The 27,858-nt window shown below is 41.4% G+C and overlaps 1 protein-coding gene across 2 annotated transcripts in view; it reads right to left on the reverse strand.

Annotated features, from left to right (window-relative positions):
- Positions 1-234: 234 nt before the first annotated feature.
- KHDRBS1 (KH RNA binding domain containing, signal transduction associated 1) overlaps positions 235-27,858 on the reverse strand; it is a 36,203-nt gene continuing 8,579 nt past the window's right edge. Inside the window, exons 2-11 of one of the 2 annotated variants that reach the window (XM_029228418.1) lie at positions 23,514-23,638; positions 22,778-22,894; positions 21,273-21,419; positions 18,493-18,626; positions 17,504-17,705; positions 16,968-17,035; positions 16,133-16,191; positions 13,664-13,856; positions 10,994-11,053; positions 235-1,298 (exon numbers count right to left, since the gene is read on the reverse strand). In XM_029228418.1, the coding sequence (XP_029084251.1) occupies positions 13,759-13,856; positions 16,133-16,191; positions 16,968-17,035; positions 17,504-17,705; positions 18,493-18,626; positions 21,273-21,419; positions 22,778-22,894; positions 23,514-23,638 (950 nt within the window). In that variant the 3' untranslated portion in view covers positions 235-1,298; positions 10,994-11,053; positions 13,664-13,758. Of the gene's footprint in view, positions 1,299-10,993; positions 11,054-12,511; positions 13,857-16,132; positions 16,192-16,967; positions 17,036-17,503; positions 17,706-18,492; positions 18,627-21,272; positions 21,420-22,777; positions 22,895-23,513; positions 23,639-27,858 lie in introns of those variants that run through there. The other variant, XM_029228417.1, reaches the window with a different exon arrangement.

A 27,858-nucleotide genomic window follows, 5' to 3' on the forward strand; every position in this document is an offset into this window, starting at 1 on the left:
GGCCCCTCCCGTTGCGGAGCACAGACTCCGGACGTGCAGGCTCAGCGGCCATGGCTCACGGGCCCAGCTGCTCCGCGGCATGTGGGATCTTCCCAGACCGGGCACGATCCCGTGTCCCCTGCATCGGCAGGCGGACTCTCAACCACTGCGCCACCAGGGAATCCCAGCTATTATATATTTTAATCAATAATGAAGATAAAAATGGGCTTAGAGGTTAAACAACTTGCCCAAAGTAAATCAACTGATTTCAAGGTCCCTTTACTGCTAAGAACAGAATCCAAAGCTCATTAGAATGCCTCAGGCAGCCTGGATAGGTCTCTCCAAACTCAGCCCTTCCCCTGGTTCCCTTGTTGGGATAAATAACCAGAAGGCATTGAAGGAAGAGTGTAGTATTAGAGAGGTCCCTAACCTCTCCGGGTGCTCAGTGTAAAACCAGCCTATGGCATTGGCCACAGGAAACCAGAAGTCTAGGAAAGGCTGACTTTCCAATCCTTTAAGAGAAAATGTTAGGACAAATGGCTAGCCCCATATAGCTGGATAGACAGTGGGAGCTATACAGGGGACCTCCTTTGGCTCTCTCCCAAAGCTGATAAAAGCTACCGGAGTGGGACTATTCATCACTTGACTGAACCTTTATTGAGTTCCTCAGTGCCAGATGTTTGCTGGGGAAGGGATATAGTCCAGAGTGAAGTGGGAAAAGCCCTACTCTATCCTTCAGGAGATTTTTGGACGTTAGTAATCAAAAATGAAGAGAAAAACAGGCCCCGAGGTTAAATAACTTGCCTAAAGTACCCGAACCTTCTAACCTGACTTTCCTCAGCCTGTTACAGAGTTGGTGGCCAGCCACTCTCTGGGAGCTCTCTGCAAGTGTTCAAGGCTGGCATCCACAACACACGTGTGGCAGGGTGGGATACAGGTGGTGGTAGGGTGTTCCAGCCAGTGCTGCTGGAGACTAAGGGGAAGCAGGCAAACTGGGAATGACACAGTAAGAGCTGCCAGTTTATTCACGTCTAGGAGGCCATGCTGAGGATACTGTTAGTCCCCTTCAATTCTTTAAAGTCCTAAGCAGGTTTAACTGTTAGCATCACAGCCCCCTGTAGCCCTAAGGACTCCATTCTGGGCCTAGGGACTCTTAAGAGGATTCTGGGTGGCTTTCTGTGGGTAAATCAGACAGATCAAGAGGTGGGTGGGAAAAGACTGTTGATCTCCTCTCCTGGGTCTCTCTGTGCTCAGCAAATGCCCTCAGGCCAGCCTTGACACAGCAGGCGGCTCTCCTGGTTTCCGGGAGTCCTCTGATGCTGCAAAGACATAGGCAGAAAATTAAGAAGCATGAAGTTGCCGTATCGGGGGCTTCCCAGCTTCCCATTTGGCTGGTCTGCCTCCCTCACAACCTCCCCACCCCACAGCACAACCCCCGTTGCTGCATTCAGGACAAGGTTTTTAGGTACACAGGTGGGTAGAAAACAGAAGTCCACAGCCTATGAGCTCCTTTTGCTATCCGTCAGGCAATGAAAATGGAGACTCACACCTCCCACCTCCCATCCTTGGCCATGCCTGAGCTGAGTGATTTGGGGCAGAATCAACTAGACCTTTGGGGCCTTTAACTATACAAGCTTTGGGGCCTCCAGCTATAAAAAGGGGAAAATAATCTCTGCTCTCTCAGAGATGTGAAAAAGATAATGATTAACAAAGAGCTTTAAATCTTTTGGAAGAAAGGGAATGGGGAACAGGAATCTTCTCGTAGCTATTATTAGTACCTCAATCCTAGGCTCCGGGGTCCACCTCTTCTGGCCTTATGAGGGGTTCTTCCTAGCCCCCAATTCTCGGCGTTATCCACAGGAGAGACACATCCTAAGCCTGGGGCACAGGTCAGAGCCCTAATCTTATGCCAAAGCCTGTAGCTGTGCTCTTCATCTTAAAAAAAAAATGCCCCAGTTTTTCAAGCCAGTAACTTGAGAGCCCTCACTGGTACATCCCTATTCTCCCACATCTAATCAATCATTCTATCTCTGAAGTTCTTGAATCCATTCATTTCTCCAGTGTAGGTTTTCTCATTCATGTCTTTCCTCATAGGTCCCCATAACCCATTCTCCACTCAGCAGCAAGTGAAGTTTAAAAAGCAGAAATCTAATCGTGTCACCCCTCACTACTGGAATTCAGTGGTCTTCAGTGATGACCATAGCATAAGGCCCAGATTTCCACCTCACCTTGAACCTGCCTCAGTCCTACACTTTGCCTAGAATGTGTTTTCATGCCCTTTCCCCAAACCATCTCCCAAACTCTCTGCTTAGTTAACTCTGCCTTTAGATGTCAGCTTAAACATCATTTCTTCAAGGAAAACCCCAGAGCTAGGTTAGCTCCTGTTGTATACCCTCATAGCACCTGTTCCTTTCTTTCACAGCATATATCATAACTGAGATGATTTATGCTATTTATGAGATTAATATGTTTAGTGTCTGTGTCCCCAAATACACTATAAGCTCCACAAGGTCAGGGACCAATTTTACCTTGTTCACTTGCCACAGACTCTCCATTGCCTAGCACACAGTAGGTGTTCCAATTTATAATAATGAATGTATTTTTAAAAAAAAGAACGAAAGGGGTCATTCATACTGATCTCTGGAGAGAAGCTTATGAAGAATCATATCAGAGCACAAGGTATTTCTATTTCTCAAAGGCAGATGCAGAACTTGTTTCCTACATTCCAACCCTGGAGAGCCTGAGAGATGAGGAGCACCCCATTTTATACCTAAAGCTGGGCCGTAAGTAGGAAGCACGAAGGCTGCAGGAGCCAGAGGAAAGCAGAGAAAAATTAGCTCTGTATCTAAACCCAAACTCTTCCATCTCAAATTCCTTATGTGCCTGGTGAAGAGACTGGCTATCCTGAGGTGGGCCAAGGTAGGCTCCCAAGGTTGACAAGAGAATAGCTAATCCAGGCATCTTAATGCAGTATTAAGAACGTAAACAGTCCCCAATTTTCCAGCAATGTGTTCTACTTTGGTAATTAATCTGGGCTGCCAGCCTGGCTGTACCTCACACTCTGCCTGGAAACATGTCAAACGCGCTGTCTTTCTTCAGGAGTCCCCACAACCTCTCCCAATCTGACCTGGAAATGACAAGGCCTCCTTGAAGTAAAAAGTTCCCTGGTCTAGTGGGGGGAAGCACTGTGACAGCTTGTGTACCTGTCTGAGAACTCCTACCTGCCCACTGCTGCCTGAGATGCAGCCAAAGACAACCAGCACAGCTTAGGCTAGGAGGGAGAAGTACACCTACTGCTGAGAAGCTGCTGGATTTGTAGTCAAGGAATGTCAAGAAGCTAACCTCCAGCAGCACGGTTATGAAATTCAAATCCCTTTCAGATACAAGGCTCCCTCCTTTTAGAAGAGAGAGCTAGTGTTCTCTGGAAGAGAACACATCCTCAGCCCCAGAGCCGTAACAGGCTATTGAGCAGAAGACCTCCAGCCTGGGGGTTAGAAAATTGATTTTTAGAGGTCAGTGAGCATATCTGCTCATTACCTCAAACAAGAGGGTTTGGTCTACTGCTCGAATGCAGCCTCATTGGGAGCCCAGGGGAGCTATCAGGCCACAATAGGACTAGGGTGCAGTGCCCACCATAGGTCTTTGCTCCCAGGGAACAAAAGACTGCGCAGTTAGGCAGTGCACTGTGCTTCCTCCCCTTGCCCCCAGCAGCTGCTGTCTCAGACAACTGTATGCAGCCTGTCTGCTCAAGGCTGTTAAACATTCGTCAGATGCTTGCTAGCTTTAAACATGCAACGGCAATTAATCCAGAGAGCAGGAGGTACACGAGGGTCCAGAGAGAGAGAAAAAGGGAGGGCAAAGAAGGATCCACTTCTTTTAACTTGAGGAATCTGGAAACCAAGCTAGGGGCACCACACATCCTGTATATCAAAGCCCGGAACTACTTTCAGTGTAAGCTGATCTTCTGGTGGCCGCTGTAGGTACAGAGGAAAGACCAGGAGGCAGCTAAGTAGTAGCAGAAAGACTAGGGTCTGAACTCTAGTTCTTGGACCCTGTGGTCATCCTAACCTGTGCATGTCAGTTTCCCAGGATAATCCTCACTTCACAGAGTTGTGAGAATTACATGGGATGCTGCAATATGATACTCCCCGGAGAGTTAGCACAGAATTAAGAGCTTAAAATGGAGGCAGAGACTTCATTCATTTAAGACTTAAAAGTGGTGAAGCAAAGCCTTGCTTAGTAATTCCTTAAGAGGGAAGTTTCCATCAGTGGAGACTCACAGAGTTTTGGTCTCTAATTCACAGGGTGGGTGAAAGGGATAGGATACAGGATGATGCCCTCAAGATATGGTGAAGGCCTAACACCCCACCCTCAAAGAGCCCAAATATCTAAGAGGAGAGAAGGTTATTCTTTCTGAAAAAGGTAAGAACCATATGGCTTTTAGGTAAGAGGGAGCAGAAGTCAGGCATGGGGAGGGGAGAACACCTCCTTTGCTCTCCCACAAAGGAGTGGTGCACTTTATGGAAGATGATTCCCTTCTGCTTCCCTTACTTCCCCAACTCACCAGCACAAGGGCAAACACGAGTGTGTTCAAGTCACTCCCCTACTTAAGGCCTTAAAATAGCTCCCTAAACTTTAGAATAGTGTCCAAATCCCTTGACTAAAATTTAGCTTTTCAAAATTGGCAGTAACTTACTCTCCTAGCCTCTGTTTATAGCTAACATGTACTGACTGGGTGCTTATTACATGTCATGTTGAATGTTTTACATGCATTAATTCACCCAATCTTCACAACAATGTTATAAAATAAATGATATTATCCTCCCATTTTATAGATGATGAAACTGAGACTTGGAGGGGATAACCCATCTAAGGTTCCAAAGCTAGTTACACTATGTAAAAATGTGTTAAACTGTGTAAAAGTGGGAAAATAATAGCTACTTTACAGGTGGAGCAGACAGTGCATGGTACACAGTAAAGAATGTTAGAATTGACAAAAATGCAATAATAGCTAAGTAACCTTTATTCAGATTTTAACATTTCTGAAATCAGGACGCATCTTACACTTATATGAAAACAAACCACTGTGTCAGTTTAACTGGCAGTATTTTTTATTTCTTCGCAGTATTTAATGATGCATCTTATAATACATGGCCTCAGTGTCAATGAAATATGGTGTTCATCTTATAGAAGCAGCATGCTTTCAGCATAAAGAATGGGCTTTGGTATACAAAAATGCTGATGTGGACCTCCTCCACAACTTGCAATGCAACTGTGGTAATTTACTTCACCTCTCCTAGTAACAGCTGCCTCATTTACAAAAACAGAGACACAGTAGACATGCAAATTAAATTTTCTTCTCCCTTAGCCAGGCAAAGCTGCCTATTTTCTCTACATCACTTTCTCCTTTTAAAAAAATGGGGTCAAGACCAATTAATGGGAATAGACAGAAAAGTAATAAAATGAGGGAAAATTAAAATGACTACTTAATAGTAACTCTGCCAGCTAACAGCAGCCTGTATAGGCTCACACAAAGCACGAGAACATAGCAAGAAAAACGGAGTCCACGTGCTGCCTTATGCATTCTAACTCAAATGATCTTTGGGTGACATACAGCCGCAGAGGTTTGAGGCCAGGGAGGGATTATTTAAGCTTCGAATATCTGAGCAAAATATCCACCATCACTACCTTTATCCCCCTAGTTCACTTGGTTCGGGAGCACTCTGCATACGTATAGGCAAGAAGCCTTATGGGTCCTAACTCTCAGGCTGCTGTTCCTGAAGAAAACACAGTCTGAGTCTGCTTCATCCTTGGTGGCCAGAAAGCCCTAGCAGCTGCTGATGCATCTTCACCTACACTCCTAGCCTGGGACAGGAGGGGGAAGTGGTGGGAGAGAAAGCAAGAGTGGACAAACCCTAAGGCTACCTGAATACTGTCATATCCCTAGGTAAGGAAGGGTGGGGAGAGTTCCCTTAGCAGCAAGTGTCATCTATAAGAGTACCCTGGAAACCCTGGAGGGAGATGGGGGGAGGAGCAAGGGAGGCTGATGGTGGGGGAAGGGCATGTAGGGCCTCAGCCTTTGAGCCTCTGGAGAACTACATACGGCCAGGCATAGCAGCTAGAACAGCCTCATTTCCACTTTAGCAGCCTGCAGTATTACAGACATGATTTGGGGTCACCCATACCTGGGATCAAATCCCAGCCCCACCACTTGCTAGCTCTTGATGATGCCAAAATAGTCCAGTCAGCTATTATTTATTATTGAGTAGCTACTATATGCCAAAAATTGTATTAATCACTTTAAGTAATACCTACTTCAAAGGGGAATAGATCTATACCTCTATAGTCAATTGATTTCCAGCCAGGATGCCAAGATCATTCAATGGGGAAAGAACAGTCTTTTTCAATAAACGGTGCTGAGACAACTGGATATCCACATGCAAACGGATATGAACCCCCCCACCTCATTCCATATACAAAAATTAACACAAAATGCGGGCTTCCCTGGTGGCGCAGTGGTTGAGAGTCCGCCTGCTGATGCAGGGGACACGGGTTCGTGCCCCGGTCTGGGAGGATCCCACATGCCGCGGAGCGGCTGGGCCCGTGAGCCATGGCCACTGAGCCTGCGTGTCCAGCGTCTGTGCTCCGTAACGGGAGAGGCCACAACAGTGAGAGGCCCGCATACCGCAAAAAAAAAAAAAAAAAATTAAAAAAATTAAAAAAATTAACGCAAAATGGATCATAGGTCTAAATGTAAGAATTAAAACTATAAAACTCTTGGAAGGAAAAAGGTATAAAATTTCAGGACCATGAATGAGACAATGGCTTCTTACCTATGACATCAAAAGCACAAGCAATGAAAGAAAATAACAGATAAATTGGACTTCATCAAAATGAAAAACTTCTGTGTTTCAAAGAAAATAAAAAGAGAACTCACAGAATAGGAGAAAATACTTGCAAATCTCATATATGATAAGAGTCCATCATCCAACTATATAATGAACTTACAATTCAATAATAAAAAGACAAATCGTCCAATTTAAAAATTGACAGAAGATTTAAATAAACATTTCTCTAAAGAAGATAAACAAAATGGTGGATAAGTACATGAAAAGATGCTCAATGACATTATTCATTAGGGAAATGCAAATCAAAACCACAATGAGATACCAATTCACACCCAGCAGGATAGCTGTAACAAACAAAAAGAAAATAGCAAGTGTTGGTAAGGATGTGGAGAAATTAGAAACCTCATACATTGCTGGTAGGAATGGTGTAGTCTCTGTAAAAACAGATGGGCAGTTCCTCAAAAAGTTAAACAAAGAGTTACCATATGACCTAGCAATTCCTCTCCTAGGTATACATCCAAGAAATTGAAAACATGTCTACACAAAAACCTGTACATGAATGTTCATAGAAGAATTATTCATATTAGCCAAAAAGTGGTAAATGGATAAATAAAATGTGGTATATGCATATAATGAAATAGTATTTGACAATAAAAGGAAGTGCTGACAACATGCTACAACACGTATGAGGCTTGAAAACATTATGCTAAGTGAAAGAAGCCAGTCATTAAAGATTATATGTTGTATAATTCCACTTTATGAAGTGTCCAGAATAGACAAGGTGATAGAGACAGAACATGGATTAATGGTTGCTTAGAGCTAGAAAGGATAAGCTGATTGTGGGGAAATGGCTTAATGGGCACAGGATTTCTTTTCTGGGGTGAGAAAGACGTTCTAAAATTGATTGTGTTGATGATTGTACAACTCTTGTATATACTAAAAACCCCCGAATTGTACACTTTAAATGAGTGAATAGTTTGGTATATGAATTATATCTCAATAATCCTAATATGCCTTTTAATCTGTATTAATAGAAGCTAACCAGCGGCTGCAACTGGCAGGTGATGGGCAGAATTTGGCTTGCAGCATATGTTTTACAGGGACTGACACAAATCTAAGCAAACATTAAACAACTGGCAGTATATAAAATCCAAATTTCTAGTTTTTCTTGAAAATCAGATCTAGCAAGTCTAACAAATAACTTTTAGAGCTGGGAAAGAAACATGAGTGAAAATGATCTTCAGGGACTTCCCTGGTGGCGCAGTGGTTAAGAATCCGCCTGCTGATGCAGGGGACACGGGTTTGAGCCCTGGTCCGGGAAGATCCCACATGCTGTGGAGCAACTAAGCCTGTGCACCACAACTACTGAGCCTGCACTCTAGAGCTCGCGAGCCACAACTACTGAGCCCTTGCGCCACAACTACTTAAGCCCGAGCGCCTAGAGCCTGTGCTCCACAAGAGAAGCCACCGCAGTGAGAAGCCCACGCACCGCAACGAAGAGTAGCCCCCTCTGGCCGCAACTAGAGAAAGCCCGCACGCAGCAACAAAGACCCAATGCAGCCAAAAATCAAAAAAAAAAAAAGATCTTCAAATACATGATAGGAATCCCTTCAGAAGTCCAAAATAGAATCAGTATAAGCTACTAGAGTGACATTCAAAATGAGGGAAAACTTCTAATACTTGGAGCTGTCTTAAATGAAATGGGCTGCTTTGGGAAGTAATATTGTTTCCTATCACTATATGAAGTACTGATGTGTACTATAACATACATGAACCTTGAAAACATTATGCAAAGTCAAAGAAACCAATCACAAAAGGTGCATATGATTCCATTTATATGAAATGTCCAGAATAGGGAAATCCATAGAAACAGAAAGTAGCTTAGTGGGAGAGAGGGGAATTGGGAGTGACTACTAACACGTATGAGATTCTTTTGGGGTAATGGAAATTTTCTGGAATTAAATAGTGATAATGCTCAAACAGCACTGTGAATATGCTAATAACCACTGAACTGTGCATTTTAAAATGATTACAATGGTAAATTTTATGTTATGTGAATTTTATCTCAATTAAAAAAGAAAAAGGTAGAGAGGACCAAATGAGATAGTTTTTATTAACTGCTTAGGATATTATGATGCACATAGTGATACATGTTAGCTATTATTATCAACTCCATTTAATGATAAAGAAATAAGACACAGAGCTGCTATATAAAAAAAATAATAACTAAAATAAAATTCAAATCATAAAAAGAAATGACACAGGGAATTCCCTGGTGGTCCAGTGGTTGGGACTAGGTGCTTTCACAGCCATGGCCCAGGTTCAATCCCTGGTCAGGGAGCTAGGATCCTGCAAGTCGTGTGACACAGCGGGGAAAAAAAAAAAAAAAAAAAAAAAAAAGATGTTCATTATGCTTAAAAAAAAAAAAAGGAAAGAAAGAAATGAGACAGGGGGTAAGGGTTTTTTTCTGGTTGTTAAAACAAAGACAAGGGCTATGATGAGGCACAGCCAGGACAGGTCCCCAGTCTTCCCTGGCTCTAAAACTTATAGATGTAATAAAGTTCACAGGTAGTGACAGAAAACACTGGGACCGAAACTGCACACCCAGAATAGGCAGACCACTGGCAGGCCTGGGTCTGCCAACAATGGAACTTGCCTTTCCAAGCACAAATTACAGGCCAAATGAAGAAAGACGTTTCCCCAAAATTCTGCTCTTCAGACTACCTTAGGAAGAGTTGAGACTAAATTCTCTGCATTCAGGGACTTTCCCCTAAAATTTTCTAACCATTCATGTGACCAGTACCAAACTTAGGACTTCTGGATGCACAGAACCATGCTCAGTACACATGGCCCTCCTTAAAGCCTCCGTATCGCAGAGGCTCCTGGCTGAGAGGTGGGTTTGGAAGAAATGATCTCCAAGAAGGCAAATTTCACTGTCAAAGGACACAGTATCTTTGGCCTCCCTAGTTGGATCCTTTCTCCTCAGTGCCCTCATAACCCTAACAACTTACTCAGGGGCAGAGAAAAAATCAATAGGAAGGCTCACTCAGTTGTCAGAGCCCCCAACTACCCAACCAGGGAGTTAAAATTTTTTAGGGAAAGAAGACTAATATTTACTATGTATAGGGCACGGAATTGGTTGGCCTTATATATATTTGAACTCCTTCAGTTTGCCAACCACTGTGAAGTGTACATTATCACTGTCTTCCTTCTCAGATGTGGAAATAAGTGATGTGTTTTAGGTCACCAAACAAAAGATAGCTCATAGATTCAACTCCAGGTTTCTCAGGTTCCATGTCCTTTCTACTACACCACAATGTCTCTAACCAGGGGTCTCTTCTGCGTGAGAAATACCCCTTCCTTAGATTAAAAGTGGTATAGTATGAGAGGTAAGATGTTAGGTTCTGGCAACACATAAACTTGGGCTTGATTACCACCCACACTAATTATGTAATCCTGGGAAGTCACTTACCCTCATTAAGTCTCAGTTACTTCTGTAAAATACGGTTATTACTGAATAACTGTCGTTTGGTTGCTCAGTATCTATTTCTTTCCTAATCACATCCTGACTTCCTTTTGAGGAATTATTTTCTTACTGCATACTGGTAAAGTATGGGCATGTGACTCAAGCTAATCCAGTCTGACACTTTGCCTCTCTAGAACTTGAACCTTGAAACCAAACATGGCTAAGAGTGTACTTATTCCAGCAATAGTGTCCAAGGAGCTAATCCCAGCTTTAGAACCACTCCTGTGGTCTACCACTGCTGTCCCAGTTCGCTGTAGCCACTCTGGTTCCCAAGCAAGATTTTCTAGCCTTCATGTTAAATCTGCGGACCCCTAATATCCTTCCAATAAATTCCCTTTCATTTACATGAGCCAGTCACTTTGTTGCTTATAACCAATGAACTCCAAATGAAACACCACCTTGTCAGGTTATTGACAAAATAGAGTGCGAGTCAAAAGATGTAAGCTGACAGTCTGGTCATTACAAGTAAATTCAATATGGACTGTAAACCAACGTAAAAGCATGGTCAGGTTGTAAATATGGTACAAAGTACATACAAGCAAGATTTGCCCATTGATTACCTCCCAGGCTACCACCTGGCAAAACTGTTTTAGTTACGATAAAAGTCCAATATCCTTAATAGAAAGCCACCTTAACATACCTGACATGGGTCTTCACTACCCATTCTACTCCAAGAAATGCCTCAGGAGTTTTCAATCACCTGAAAATGGAGAAGTAAGAGATAAGTCTTTTAAAGAGGAAGTTCTAAAGACATACAAAATAAAAGATAGAGATCCTGCATGCAGTTTACACATTACAGGAGAGAAACATGCAACTTTAAAGAAATTTTAACTAACATTTCATTGTGAATATCAATACGGGGACCTATAGGGGCTCACATCCTTGTACATTTTAAAATAGCTGAGCAGAAAGCTTTACTTTGGGGAGCAGCAGGTCTAAACTACAGTCATTGAAATTTTACAATGTGTCATTTAAGATGTCAGACTTTGTGCCCAGGTTACATTACAGTTCACTTGTGATGGGCAGGATTATTAAGAGTTATGGCTAATTTATGCGGCAGCATATGGTTTTTCTTTTTACAGCTATTTTTATTAAACAAGTTTTGCAAAGTTTTAACATTAAAATTAACAGCTAAAGAATTGTTTATGCAAGTTGCTGTCACAGTTTATGTAAAAGAGAAATATGTGCTATTAAAATCAGACATTTAGGTTACCTTTGGTTTTTTGCGATGCATGTTAGCTTTACACATCCTGATTCTCTTGCGATAATTTTCCTTTAAAAAGGGGGGTATAGAGTGATCTCTTTTCATCAAAACAAGACATAATGCCCTGAAAGCTGACTTCAAACCACGGTTGAAAATTCAGTTATTTACACTTTATCACAATCTACAAATACATTTTTTTGTTGGTGTGTTTTAAAAAGAAAAAAAATGTCCATCATGCACTGCTGCAGGCAGCTTGGCACTTCATACAAGAGGATTTTTCACCCCCGAGCAGTTTAGGTGGCTCCCTTAGGGAAGGCATGAGAACCCTGAGAATTAATGTAGAGGAGTGGAAACAGGGTCAACCAATTCCATCATTTCCTCTCTTGGTCTCTCAGGAGGGAGGTTCAGAGCCAGGCTATCATGCCACATCACATCCTGCCCCAGCCCAGTTGATTTATTAACAACATTTCTGGGATTGGAAGGGAAACCCATAAGGGCACCCAGGGTTTGCTGAATTGTCATTATCTAAAGGCAAGTGCTATCCCTCTCCAAGTTCACAGAGATTATTTGGTGTCACTCTTAGGGCCACCTACAGGCTCTACAGAAGGTGCAAACTAGGATGGCTGGCACTTTAAGTACTGAGGCCTATGTATGGAAACCAATCCAAGTTTCAACTTAGTTGGATTTTTCTCTCCAAAAATTAGAGCTTGTGATAAGGATTGGATAAAACTGCTTTCAACAACTTCCAGGGGGTGAAAAAGCTTTGGTTATTTTTAAACTAAAACTTAACAACTCATAAACTTTTTTTTGGTAAACTTAAAATAAAATACCCCCCCACCACTTTTAAGAATGTCTCCAACTTTTAACAAGCCCATTAACTTTAGAGTTAATTTAAGTTTATTTGAAAGAGAAAACTATTTTATTGTCCACCCAAAAAAATGACAATTCATCACATTTACTTTGATTAAAAAAGGACTAAACTTTATTGACAAACTGCTGCAGACATTTTGACATAAGTTTAAGCTACCTATTTAGGCAGACTTACACATGTAGCATTTAATCTTCCAAGAACAAAATGGGAGGACGGTACAAATCCAATTAGGACTTTAACTTATGTACAAAGTGGATTTTGATTCCTTTTTCATTCAGCTGCAGTGTCCCTTTTTATATCATGCTAGTGTTGAGACATACTTGACTAACTACCTTGGTAACAGTTCAATATTGACAACCGTCAACTTAAGAAAATCATCAGCTTTTGGCCCCAGTGTCCAAGTGAGCTTTTCATGGAGTGTAGAATCTCAGATGGACAAAATACTTTGCCTTTTTAAATACTGAAATGTTAATTATTAGTACTATTACTGAAAGGTTGTTCGTGACTAAAAAGCTCTGCATCAAATTCAAGTGGCCAGCCCCTCTCCCCATATCAACCTCTTTGAAACCTACTTCCCACTAAGTATCTCTCAACACTGTATGTCTGGGGCTAGATTTCAAAACCCACATAATGAAAAAGTCAGTTTTACGAACCTAATTTTGTTGTTGTTGTTTTTAAGTCAATTAACGTTAAAAATTGCATCAACTATTTAATTCATGAGGATCTTTCATATTAAAATTTAACCTTAAGATTCAACCGCCATGTGCTTTTAAAGGAAACGTTTTTAGAGACGTCTGAGCTCACTTTTACATGGTGGCACCTACTGCCGTTAACGTTTGTGATTTTAAATCTTAAACAGCCCTGAATTTTGAAATGTAGCCTAGTTTGGGATTCTGCAACTACAACTTTACGGGATGCCTCAAGTCAAAACTAAGAGAAAGTTAACAAGCCTTAACTTCAGAACCTTTAAGCAAGCAATGTCACTTTTGAAACTAACAGGTTTGTGGTTTTTTTTTTTTACTCAACTTCTGTTTTATTAGAAAAGGTACATTTCTGTTTATATTTAAACAACAAAGAAAAAAAGCATCTACACACTTAAAAAATTAATTCGATATTCCTAAATCTATTTTAACTCATTTTAAAATACTACATACAGAAGCCAGAATGCAGAGTTAAGAATGGAGTAAGGTGGGGGAGAAGAAGGGGACCACGAAGAAAAACACTTAGACAATTACTTGTCTGTTGTGGGTAAAGCAACAGGAATCCTGGGAGATACAAGAAATCAGTAACAACTTTGCTCATAACTGATATTTTCCCCTCATGTTTGTTTTTAATAACGTCCATATGGGTGCTCTCTGTATGCTCCCTTCACCGGCCTAGCTGGAGGGGCCTTCAGCGACGGCCTGGTCCCATTCCAGTCATCTTGGCCTGTGGGGAAAAAGCAAGAACAGTTTATAACCCATGTGCCAATGGCATTTCCATATGGGCAGGCGTAGGTCACCTGGTCACCAAAAACACTGCTTTGCTTCCAATGTCTTGCCACCTCCTGGGTGGTCCTTACTTTTTTACTCTGCTTGGCCCTCCTGAGCAGCTTAGGCAATTTTCCAACTGTAGGACAGTTTTGAGTGGACAGACAGAGGAAACAGTTCAGGAAGAACTTGGAGTGATGTCCAGGAAAGAAGATGTCCATAGGCAACATAATCTATACTCCAGCCCCCAAACCTGAATAAACCTAAAACCTTGCTTGGGAAAATGAGGAAATCGACCTCAGTGGATCTGCAATGCTCTTTCCTGTTTCCAAAGCAATTTGGCACAGAGCCTCAGGTAAGGTGACAATTTCTGGAAGTCTTTCAGATTGGAAGCAGCAGGTAGCTCCCTTCCTATGCAACAGCAAGTCTGATTTCCCCATGGAGAAATGTCCTCTGGCTCCCTGGGAAGAGCAAGCAATGGCCACGTTTCAAGAGCCCTCCACCAGCAGAGCTGGTTCACTGTTCTGGCAGTGGGAAGTACAATCAAATGTGTTAACAGCACTCATTAGGAGAATTTATTATCTACTTTTTTGTGCCAATAGTCCAGAGAAGCCAGACAACATGACTGACATCCTCAAATGGTTTTCCTTTGTGACAGGGAAAAGCCTATAGGAGAGATGATCACTTACTAGAGCTGATATCTTATGAACATGAGTTGTGTTTATAAGCTTATTCTTCCCACTCACCCCCAGATGTTACTCAGGCCTGTTATTTCTCTAGCTCCTTGCATTCACAAACATCTGCTTCCATCATATAGGTCTAAAACTCCTTTATGGATGTTGCACAAAGCCCTATGCTATCTAAGCCTGTTTATACCTCTAGTAAAATAGATATGTCCATCACTTTCCAAGTAGCTTCTGGGTACCAACAAGACAGTTTATTTTTCTAACTCTGCTTATAAAGGCAGAAATCAGAACAGATTAACGGTGGCAACATCATACCAGGAGAACAAGGAGCAGCCTGCCTATTTCAGTGCCGTCTTTTCTCCAGCAAAACAGAAATGTAATTTAGTCAAACACATACAGAGGCCCCATTGTGCTGCTTCACCGATGAAGGGAAATACCCTGGAGCAATCATACCACCCTTCTAAATAGTGGCATACGAGCAGAGAGCAGTGCAGTGTTACGGATGGCAACTGTCCAGTACCATTTAGCTAGAACTGGTAAAAACTGTTTCTCTGGGCAAGCAGCTGACTGGTTCCTACATACTGTGCTGAGCAGTTGAGGAGTCTGTCTGTGGGAACCCTAAGAGGCTCCCTCTTTTCAGTTAGGGGTAAGGGAGACTGTCAGCTAGTAACTTAAACGGTCAACTGCTGACCCGCTTGCCAAAGTCTCTGGACTCCCCTTGGGTATGCCGGAAACACCTCACATTTAAAAGGCTGCTCTCTCTGCATCTACTGCCACATGGTACTCCCTCTGGGACCCATTAATACAGGGCCATAACTGGCTCTTGAGGATACTCCTGAGCAATGTGTTTTCAACCAAGCCTCAGGAAAGGCAGTTTGGTCCTGCTGCCATTCCAGCATCTATATAGCTCTCTTAGGATTATAGGACTGAACTGAGATGTCTCCAAGACAGTAAGGAGCTTGGTGCCAGTACTGCCCTGAATTGGCTTCAGCCCCCAGTTTCTAATCTAATGGACACTATTCCTGCCCCCAACCTGCTCTTGCCGTTTAGGTTTCTTTCAGCTAGCATTTCCTCTACACTGAGATTCTTCATGATGAGATCCAAAATTGTTTTTAAAAATGAGGTGGGGCAGAAGAATTGGATATGATTAAATTCTTATTATCCACTGCCGTGGCCTAGGTATCAGCAGCAAAGGCCCAGCAACATAACCCAGGCCTAGCCATCTCCCAGCCTAAAGTACAAAAAGAATCAACATCAGCTGAAAAGCCTGCTGCTCCAACCAGGCCAACCTAGACCTGAGTCCTAGTTTAGGACATCTGCTTAGCCGTCCAAGAGTAATAGCACACCTATCTCATTTCAGTAAGTCCTTCTTTCTACCGCACACCACACAATTTAAGAGCAGGACTCCTATTGCCACATCTATCAACATATTGGCCTTCTATTAGAGGTTTCTCCTTAGATGCATGACTGACCCCCAATAATCCAGTCACCAGCATTATCCAGGGCACTTACTTGCACATTTTGTCCCAACACAGAAATAAATACATACCATATGCTTCATAAGAATCTTGAACCTCCCCATGTCCATAGTCATAATATTCTGAGTCCCTGAAAGCCAAAGACAGAGTGTTAGAGCTATGTAGTAACCATGTTTCAGTTTTACCTTTCTCCCCAATACTTCCATATTTCAGTCATTTTTTTGTGGGTATAAAAAAAAAAGATGCTCATTTTACCCCATCTCCAAACCACAAAATATTTCCAAAGCATGTACACACTAGGTACTCATTTAAAAACTGTGACAACCATAGCAAAGAAAAACGAATAGCAACAATTTAAAGTGAAAAAGCTCAATCCAAAAGCTCAATCTTAACCACAGTGTACATACACATGTATTCACAGGGCTAACTGGAAGAGATTAAAGAAACATGAAAAGAACTGTTCTGTCCTCATTGTAGAATTATGAGACCTTTTCAATCACAGTTAAGATATATATATACACATACACTAAAAATGTTTTTTAAAAAAAGAGCAGAAAAGAACCTGACTTACAACAGTGGGATTCTAGTATCCTTTTAAACTTTTATGCAACTTTAATGTGGCTGTGACATTTTTTAATAATAAATCAAAATAATTTTAAGGCCTCTTCCCTTTGTTTCCATGTAGTCACAGCTCAGGAATTTTTCATCTGCTAACCCCAGATTCTACACTATAATTTAAAATTCACAGTTATCCAAATTTGCAGATCCAAGTGTGTGCCTTATAGACGTCAAAAGCAGACGAGACACCCTGCTCCTTAGATTTGTGCTGCCTAAATCTCTCAGTTCCTCCAACTCCCTCTTATCCATCCCGAGGACATGAAACAGCACTTCTACTGCCTGACTCACCCTTGGCTTTGGCTGTAATAGCCTTCGTAGCCTTCATAACTCTGTTCTGCATATGTATCATCATATCCCTAGAACAAATAAAATGAAATAGAAAGTCAGAATCACGGAAAGGAGGTAAGGTAATTATATCCCATGGGAGTATGGCGGGCTTCTGGATTAAGAGAACATGGAATTTCCCTCCAAAATGTTAACACCTGTTGTGGAATAGTCAAGAAAAGAAAGGACTAAAGAAAAAAAAAAGAAACCATGTTTCTTTTGAACTTCAACATCATCAGCAGTAGTAGTGTGAGTTCCTTTAGTAACACACTAAACATCAAGGGACAACTTATTTCCTGTTTAATCTACATACATACAGTAAACCATGCTTAAAAATGGAAAACTCTTCTCATAGTTTAACACTCACTGCAAGAGAAGAGGGCAGATTCCAAATCTTACAGGCAGTCCCTGCCACCTACATCAAGGGCCAAGGTCCTGTCATTCAACTTCCTTTGGCAACCTGTTAGGTATTAGGAAATGGCATTGTCCGAATGTCTTACATATTCTTCATAAGTTTCTGGTGCAGGTGGTGGAGGCAAAGGTATTCTCTGGATGCCTGCTGTCCGTGCTCTTGGTGCTGGAGCACCCCTCACAGTAGGTGGGGGTGGCACTCCTCGAGTCACAGTGGCACCTCTGGTGATGGCTCCTCTCACTGGTGTACCACGCACTAAAGCCCCCCGAGGTGGTCCAACACCTCGGCCCCTGCAAAAAAGAAAGTTTATTTTAAATGGAGATTTTTATAAATAGGCTACTTTCATGTTCAGATTTGTTTGCAAATTCTGGAGCTAGATAGATTTTACAATGCCTTAAATAGACTATTATCAAAACACAGAGGAATGGGGAGTTCCCTGGTGGTCCAGTGGTTAGTACTTGGCGATTTCACTGCCGTGGCAAGGGTTCAATCCCTGGTCAGGGAACTAAGATCCCACAAGCCACTCAGCGCAGCCAAAACAAAACAACACAGAGGAATGTGTAGGTGGGTAAAGGACCCATACTGTAAGGCTCCCCAGGTCCCATGGTGGACCTGTTAATGTCTCATTAGTGGCGCGTCTGCCTTGGAGAGTCTGAACAGTCCATAAAGGTCAATCAGCAAAGGTAAAATTCTAAAGTCAAAGACCATTTAAGAATGCTAAAACTGTCCAAAAGTTAAAAAAGCTTTAGCCCTGAAGTCCTAAAGCTTCAGGACTGCTGTACCTGATTATAGTCAAAGTGACGAAGATCTGGAACTCCACTCTTTTTTTTTTTTTTGGCCATGCCATGCGGCTTGCAGGATCTCAGTTTCCCGACCAAGTATTGAACCTGGACCACAGCAGTGAAAGCGCCAAATCCTAACCACTAGACCACCAGGGAACTCCCTAGAACTCCACTCCTGATGCAACATACAAATCCTGAGACCCTTTCTAAGCTGGAGATAAGGGCACCAGTAAAACAGAGATGGTACCAGCAGTCAAATTCACATCCCATTTCTAGTTGTCTCCATTATTTATACCTGGGAACAGGTGGAGGAGGAGGTGCAGCTCCCCGGCCTCTCACCGGCACCCCACGTCCGCGAGAGGGCTCTGGTACTCCATTCAAGTAGGAGAGCTCTAGGAACTGCTCCTGGCAGATATCATCCATCATATCCTGTGGATAAAAGATAATGGGAAGGAGTGTTATTCTCTACCTTCTGCTGAGAAGTCATCTAGCCCATACGGGCCTTGGATGCTAAGAACAACTTTGAAAGCCCAGATGAAGTCTCAGGTCATTCATTCTCTGAAGTCAAATGGCACTCTACCTGTCACCTCTTTGAGGAGAGTCTTGATGGTAGACCCCTCATTATTCAGATGAAGTTCTTCACGATGTGGTCCCTGCCTAGCTCTCCAGATCACTTCCATCCTTTCTCCATGTATAACCTCCTTTCAAGCCATGCTGAACAACGTGCAGTTCAGAACATGGCATACTCTTAAACATCCACTCTTGCAAATAGTTTCCTCTTTCTAGAATAATAAAAGCCACTACCATTAATTAAGTTCTATGGCTGGGTACCATATAATAAACTTTATATAGGGTTTTCAGTTTAACCTTCAAATTAACCCTGAAATAGGCAGATCTTCCCATTTTACATTTGGGAAAACAGATTCGGGAAGTATAAAGCAATCAGTCTAAGGACACAGAGCTAGTAAGTGGCAGATTCTACATGTAAATTCAGAATTACCTGTCTCCAAAATCTAGGCTTTGAATCATCAGACTATGTTATTGCCTTTTTTTGTCCACCTGAGGGACTCTTAACTCTCACAAGATTTAATCTAAAATATTACCTCACCTCTTTTGAAAAACTTTCTCTTGATGCCAACCCTTCACTCCCTCCTCTTTTCCCACAGCACTATGTAATTTTCTCTAAGCACTTACCACATCACTTTGGAATTGTTTGTATGTCTTTCTCACTAGGTTGTGAGCTCTTCAAGAGCCATTTTTGTAACTTCAGACCCAAGCATAGTATTAGGCACCTACCAGATACTTAACAAATGTTTGGGATGAACAAGGAACCTGAGGCTCAGAAAAGTGATATAATAACTTGTCCAAGATGATGCAGATAAAGCTCCCAGTCCAGTGCTCTTCCTACTGTACCAGGTTCTACGGGGAAAACGGAGGGCTCTGGTCATGGACGCAAAAACAGGCTCACTTTTTTTCTTCACAAGGGGGAAGAATTGAGCCAAATGCCATTTGCAAATCTTTTCACATATTTCCTGAAGAGAATCACTCAGTCTTAACTTCATGCATTTTTATATATTCCAGGTGTATACAGCTTTTAGAAGATTCTAATCACCACAGAGATGCGCCCCCTCACCAACTCTTCACCTCCTCCTACCGTACACATTTCTGCTGGTTGAGATTCATATTGGAGAATCAAGGGACCAATGATGGGCCATTTGCTCATATTCCTCTAACTGCCACAGCAACACTGAGGAAACCCAGACCTCCCTGGCAGGCTTCTCTTTTGAAGATCCACTTACATGGAAGCCTTATAAGCCTAGCCCTTTTGAGAAATATGCTGAGTCTAATGATAAAGAGGAGATGGGCATTCCCCTGCAGTCCTTCAGAAAACGGATGGCTCAGGATGCTTCGACATATACCTCAAAGAGTAAAAAGCATATCCTCAAGGGAAAATTTACGAGCTCTGAGTTTTTCCTAGGATACTTTAAATTGGCTGTTGCATGTTGAACACTCTAATGATGACGAGGTACTTAGAAGCAAAGCAGCTGCTGAGACATTTAAGACAGTGTTGGAATCCTTGGAGCTCAGCATTACAGGTACACACACCCTATAAATTTTTGCTCTACCAATTCTCACATGCTGACACAGTTCCAACTCCCTCATTTTACATATACAAGAAAACCAGGAACTATATATATCACCTCCTCTTAGTGATGAAACTATGATGCTTACTCAATTCTAGCTGAATAGTACTCCAAATGCTTCTTAAGGTTCCAGATTCATACTTGGTTATTAAATATTCAACAGTAAGTAGTTTTCAGACTAACTCTGAAAACTAACAGTTCTTGCCAAATGGCAAAAATTCATCATTTTCTACTTACTCAAAGAATGAAATCTCTGACCAGGTAATAATAAGCCAGACAGGTAACCTGGTCTGTTCCAATTCTTCCAAGGCCTTAGTTACATTCTGAAAGGAGCTGTACACCAATCTGTTTAATATTATCAACAGTTAAGCCTACAATCATCATGCCTCTTTCAAATCATCTCTACTTGAGTAAACTCCTCCAGGAGAGAAAGCCCTGAATGCACTCAGGTCGGAATTCAATCCATTAACACTGGAGACTAGAGGCTTCTTGCTGTTATCATCTAGACTCTCTAGAGTCTAGAATAAAACCCCCCTAAGTGCAGGGGATTATGACCACCTTAGTCATTTTCCTATCATAACCTTCTGGTTCCACTCTAGCACCAAAATACACAATTTAGTGAAGATCCTGTTAAATCCCTGTTAACCAGATGTTAAAATGCCAGACACACTGTGGATCCAAAATATTGACAAAAGATACTAGTATACAACTAAAACCACATTAGACATGAGTGGGAGAGTGGCCTTGGGGCACAGTGGTTTGAAAACCAGATACAAATAATGGACCACCTCAGAAAAATGAACATAAATGAAGAATTTGGTATATAATTTCAGGTTATGCAGACACCCTGGATAAGAAACCCTGCCTTAGCAATAAGCACAAGATCCCAGTTTTCTCTTGCTCAAAAGATACAGGATATAGATTTCCTTACTGGTACTAGAAACTTCTTGACTTCCTCCATAGCATGGGCCATAAGAGCATAAGCCTCACACGGGGGTCCAAAAACTTCAATGAAGACATGCAGATCCATATTCAAGTGGGCATATTTGGGGTCTCCACCTCTGCGCAGCTCTTCCTCCTGCGGACAGATGCACAAAAACATCGCATCACTTGGACTAGGGAGAAAATGACACCTTTACCTCTAGGCCAAAGAGGCATTGAGAAATGACCCCAACACCTAAAAAAACAGAAAAGTGTAAGAAAAAAGCAAAACAAACTCTGGAGAATAGTAATTTACACAGTCTGCTAAACCTGCAATTAGTCTGCTGCTCTTCTGTTTTAAATCACTGGTGTATTCACTGGAGCTCTTATTAGAAGGTATACAAGAGACAAACTTATTTCCAGTTTCCATTCAGACCACAGCTGTTTGCCAAGCATTCATCCATTCACTCATTTATTGCCAAGCATTTGCTTTTAAATCCCTGGTAGAGCTCTTAATCACCAGCTCTTCTTATCTGCTTATATGGTCTGGGAAGTTCTAGGGAAGGAAAGAAGTCACGACAGAGAGAAGAAAATCTCATGTAAATCTCATTAGCTAGAATAACATACCTCAGCCCTAACTGTATTCATCTAGTGGGAAATGTGAGTGGACAAAAGAGGGTCTGAGAAAACATGTTTGTCAATTAGGCTGCATAAAAGGAGGCCTGGGGCTTCCCTGGTGGCGCGGTGGTTGACAGTCCGCCTGCCGATGCAGGGGACATGGGTTCATGCCCCGGTCCGGAAAGATCCCACATGCCGTGGAGCGGCTGGGCCCGTGAGCCATGGCTGCTGAGCCTGCACATCCGGAGCCTGTGCTCCGCAACGGGAGAGGCCACAACAGTAAGTAGCCCTAGAAGGCTAAGACTATTCTGTTTCGGTGGTAAGTTTCTCCACACTTACAAAGAGCATAAAGAGTATGGGGCTATGGCATGGAAAAAAAAAAATAAGCATTAGGTTCTGTTGTTAGGATTATTCATGGTTCCTTTTGTAATATCTTCTTTTAGAAAGCCTCACATTCCAGCTGGCTATAAAACAAACCAGCCAACTAATCCTCAGACTCACCTGCACTCACAAGACTAGTGCTCTCACTTTTCCACATTACTGAAAAGGGAATGTGCTGCTCACATTTTAGTGTCTTTAGTCTCAGTAAGTTTCAGTACACCCAGCTCCCCTTCCAAGTTTTCATAGATAAGCTTACTAATGCCAAAGTTGCTACTGCTGTTTCCATTACTATGCAGTCAAAGTCAGAAAGAAAACAATTACCAGGGCACACCTAGGTTCTTCCAGCGCTGCCAAAGAAGTGAATTAACTGGTCTATAATCTCTTATATCCAATGCAAATTTAAGGGAATCACATTCCGTACATACGCAAGTGCTAACTTCCATAAGGAATCTATACTGGACTCTGGGCTACTGGAAGGCATTAGGGTGTCTTCTTGCCTCATTAATGTGAGCTTACCTTGGCCTTGTCTCTCATTGAGCCCTTTCCCAACACAGAAATCTTTGCACCAGTCTCTTCTTGCAGTCTTTTGATTGTATTCCCTTGTGGTCCAAGGATCTTCCCCACAAAATTGAACTGACAGAAAATAAAGACAGATTTCTAAACACATATGTTCCTATAAAATATTTTCACACGTATTATTTATCTTCAATAATCCTGTAAAATAGGTAGAGTATTACCACTCCCTTTTTACTGAAGTATTATACTGAGGCTGTATGGATAAAGTGATTAGCCTACGGTTATACAACTGGAAAGTGGCAGTTCTTAGACTTGGATTTCCTGATGTAGTTTGGCACTCTTTCCATATCACACTGCAACCCTTCATACTTTTACATAAATATTTTAAAGCCAGTTACTTCAGAACAGAACAGACATATGGTACCCTTTGGTAGTACTGGTTTGATAAACTAAATATAACTAGTTGCTTTCCAAAAAAAAAAACTTTGAGAAAAAATTTTTTTTTTTTTTTGATAAAAAAAGATGATTATATTTCCATCCTGGCTATAGCTATGCTATTAGTGACGGACTTGCATGTTTCAACTGCCAGATACATATATGGGACAGAACCTTCACCAGCTTAAGTTTCTGACACATCAAAATCTCTGTAAGTCTTCTGCTACAGCTCACGCTACAAGACATACTACATACTCTCATACTACAAAGACAACTCAAAGTGAGGCACTCTTTCCCTTACCTTGGGATACTGCTTGACAGGTATCAGAACCCTCTCCTTCAGCTTCATGTTCTTGTGAGAAAATAAATCCAAGTAATTCTCCTCATCGTCCTTTTTTGAATCCCCTTTCTGAATCTTCTCAATTTCTGAATAGGACAAACAGAATTTAATTTAGCTTTTTATTTTAAATAAAGGCAAAATTCTGAGTCTGCTCAGCTTAAAGCAATACACAGAGTACTGTGTAATGAGAAAGTGCTAATTTCAAATGGAGACTGGGTGAAAGCACCAAAGCTAGATGAAGCTAACTAGGAAACCCAAAGCCTGCTTCTAATAAGAGCAGTCTGCTCTTCCACTTCTAGTGGAAACCTCTACAGAGACATTCAAATGTTCTTAACACAAAATGGATTTAGCAGTGAATTGGGGAAAAGGGGATAAACGAACTAAAAAAATTAAAATCTGCATCAAGAAAAAAGTACAAAGTCATATCTTAATGAAGAAACAAAGTCAATAATTTAAATACACAACCGAGAATCCCATTAAAATTCTGTAACAGTAGTGCTTTGGATAGTAGTAATCCTTAAGAGTCTGAAAGATCTGGTTTTTACTCTGCCACTCACCAGTTGTGTGAACTCTGAAAAATTTTTTAATTGCTCTGAATTTTGGTTTCCTCATTGTAAAATGGAGGCAATATCTACCTCATGAGGTTACTATAAAGACAGAATAAAATAACATATGTAAACATGCTAATTAAAGCCCATTTCTTTCTTTCTTTTTTTTTTTCTTTTGGCAGGTGGGATCTTAGTTCCCCGACCAGCAATCAAATCCGAGCCCCCTGCAGTGGAAGTGTGGAGTCTTAACCATGGGATCGCCAGGGAAGTCCCAAAAGCCCATTCCTCAGGAAGTGTTTTAATATATACTGAACACTACCTAGCCCAAATTCACTCAGTGTCCTAAAGGAAAAAATGCACCAAAATAATTTCAATTCATGGGTTAAGACAGCTTCATCAGCTAGAACCTTAGCAACCAAAAAGATTTTCTATCATTAGGGAACTTCATTCACCCATCCATCCATTCATTCAGTGACTGCAAGTGTTTGAGTGCTTCCTATGGAGAGGCACATGAAGGGACAGATACAGGTATGATCACTAACCACTATGGAAGACTTACTAAGAGCCAGGCACCTTGTCCTGTAAAGTATATGAGAAACAACAGATCAAGTCAAACATGGTCCCAATCTCCACTATGTTTATATACTAGAGTTCCCAGTCTATGAAGTCAGCAATGAAGTATAGTTAAATGCTACAACAGAAGTACTAACAGAGATGGGGGCCAAGTATGGAGGCAATGAAAAGCAGCAACTAAAAGGTTATATACTATGGTCCACTGAGAACAACAACCAAAAAAATTATACTCCCTAAAATTAGTGGAACATTCTAACTAACACAGAATGTTCTCCTTATATAACATTTCCAGTGTTTCTTCTATAATTTTAAGGCAAGTGTTCTCAAACTTCATCGAATCACCTGGAAGGTTTGTTAAACTAGACTGCTGGGCTCCAATTCCAGTCTGGGATTGTGTTAGGAGTTTGCATTTGTAACAAGTTAGCAGGTGATGCTGATATTGCTGCTCTAGGGATCACACTTTGAAAACCACCAGTTCTGTATAAAGACATACGACTTCAAACACATACTGCAAATCTAAACCTTTAACAATTAAAAAAAAAAAAACTGTTTAGACTAAGTCCAGCTGTAAAGTACACGGATGAAGGAAAGTTACTGAGACTGACAGACTACAGAGTTCAGAATTTCAAACTGAAGGCTTCTGTTTATTAAAAAGCCTAATTTCAGATGTTACACTCTTATAAGAACGGTAAATGACAGTGCTCTTTGCACTCCTATTTTTCATTGCTTGGCATAGAAAACAAATTTAACCTTACAATCAACAGACTAAATGCTTCTTCATTCAACACCTATTTGTTTACTGTTTCACTGGTAGTGTATCCTGACCCCACCCCTTCCCACTTACTACTAATATTAACTTTTTGTAGTCTCTAGTTTTGAGCCTACCACCTCTGAACACACCTCTTGAGTTTCTGGGCTGGGAAACTGGGTACTCAATCTTCCAAAGTCCACAGGAACAAAGATGCCACATTTCTAATCTGAAACATTCTAAATATGTGGAACAAATTACATACTTCATTCATCTTAACTATGTCTCTCCGTGTGTCCTAATTGCTGCCATCTAGTTAGGCCCTTCAGCTGTACTTTATACCACTTTCCAGAAACTTTAATTGGTTAGAACAAGAAGATAAGACTCAAAGTCTGTTAATCTGTACTCCCATAGGAAGCAGGGATGCAAAAATTGAACCCAGTAGAAAGGTTTGTTTAATATCAATGTAATGTGCCCCGTGAATTTAAGACCTTTCTATAACATGGATCCTTCTGCTATATTTTGAACTAGGCAGATCTTAATTAGGATCCCCTTGTCCACTTACCTCACAATTTAAAAAATAACGTTAAAGCATTTTTAGAGAATTCAGAGAACAATGATTTAAGTAAAACAGAACTGAAAAGATAAAACAATCAGGGGGTTAGCCTAGAAAGCAAAAGAATAAGAAGCAACTTGAGCCTTCAAGAAGGGTGGTCTTCCATGTTTGGAAGGGGAAGGACCAAATATTTATTAAATGCCTACAATGTATCAAACTCCATACACATATTACCTCATTTATCCTAAAAAGTAACTCAGTGAAGTAGCTGGTACTATCCCCATTTTATAACTGAGGAAACAAAATCAGAGAAGTTAAATCTCTAAGTCACAAAGCTGTTAAAGTAGTAAGAGAGTAAGGATTAAAACCCAGGCTTTCTCTAACTTCAAACCTCATGCTTTTATTATTGCCTTTCAGTGAGGAGTTGTGGGGGGCACTTTAAGCAAAAAAGAGCTGATTCTGTGAAGTTTTGGGAAGTACTGCTTATACCCCCAGACACTGTCATGCAGCTAAAGACAACAAGAGGGCTCTGCGTGTGCCTCAGATGTTCAGCTGCCTGATCTTTTCTTTTTCAATTCTTTTTTTTTTTTCTCCGTTTTTCTTTTTCAATTTCTCTTCTTGGCCTCACTTCTTGTGGAGGGCTAAGGAGCAGGCTGTAATGGGAAGAAAATAAGTCAAAGAGAAGCTTCCTAAAAATGCCTCACCCTCAGGCAAAAGTACTTTCTAGACAATCTTCTGAAATTGACTCCTTTACTTTTTTTTTTTTTAATTTATTTGTTTACTTTCGGCTGTGTTGGGTCTTCGTTTCTGTGTGAGGGCTTTCTCTAGTTGTGGCAAGCAGGGGCCACTCTTCATCGCGGTGCACAGGCCTCTCATTATCGCGGCCTCTCTTGTTGCGGAGCACAGGCTCCAGACGTGCAGCCTCAGTAGTTGTGGCTCACGGGCCTAGTTGCTCCGCGGCATGTGGGATCTTCCCAGACCAGGGCTCGAACCCATGTCCCCTGCATTAGCAGGCAGATTCTCAACCACTGCGCCACCAGGGAAGCCCTGAAATTGACTCCTTTAAAAGATCTTTGCTTGGGCCTCTGGAGACCCTGGATATCTCAAGAGTCAAAGAAAGAAAAGCTAAGGTGTAAACAACACAGAGAGGTTGCTTCAAAGTTAGATGCTGACATTTGCTTCAAAGTTAGATGCTGACAATAATCATATCTTACCGAGTGCCTTTCATGTGTCAGGACCTTTGTATTTATTGTTTCCCTTTGTCTTTATAACCAGGATTATCCCCACTTAACTAGTGAAGAAATCTTGTCCAAGATCACAAAATTAGTGACAGAGCAGGTATTTAAACCCAGGTTATTCCTTACGTCAGTCAGAGCAAATTCAACAAATCTCGTGGCTTTTCTTCTACTCTTTTACTATAACTTAATCTTTCCTTTTTTTGGTAGGTGTTATCACAACCAGACTGTTAGCTCCAAAGGATGAGAACTGTTTCTTAAATGTATGACTGACAGGAAAGAATCTGAGTTTTGAAGCTAAACAGAACTGGGTTTGACTCCCAGCTCTGCTACATGCTTGCTGTGTGACCTTGGGCAAGTCATTAAACCTCATTTAGTCTTCCTTCTTACTTTTAAAAAGGAGGATTTTTTTTAATGGAAGAAAGAGTTAAGGAACACAAAACTGTTAATACAAGAGAAGTTTGAAAAAAATTATATACAGATTTTATCAACTGGACTGGCTTAACTAAAAATGGCTATCATGTACATTCCATTAACTGAACATGTGATAAGGAGCAAGACAAGCAAGATTTTCTGACTAAGACATCCAGAGATAGTGCTTCTAGGAGGGCAAGATTCATAGGATATCTGCTCCAAAAGGTCAGGT

This window comes from Monodon monoceros, unplaced genomic scaffold (assembly GCF_005190385.1).
Source record: "Monodon monoceros isolate NGI ecotype Baffin Bay Population unplaced genomic scaffold, NGI_Narwhal_1 Super_Scaffold_18, whole genome shotgun sequence".
Lineage (NCBI taxonomy): Eukaryota > Metazoa > Chordata > Mammalia > Artiodactyla > Monodontidae > Monodon > Monodon monoceros.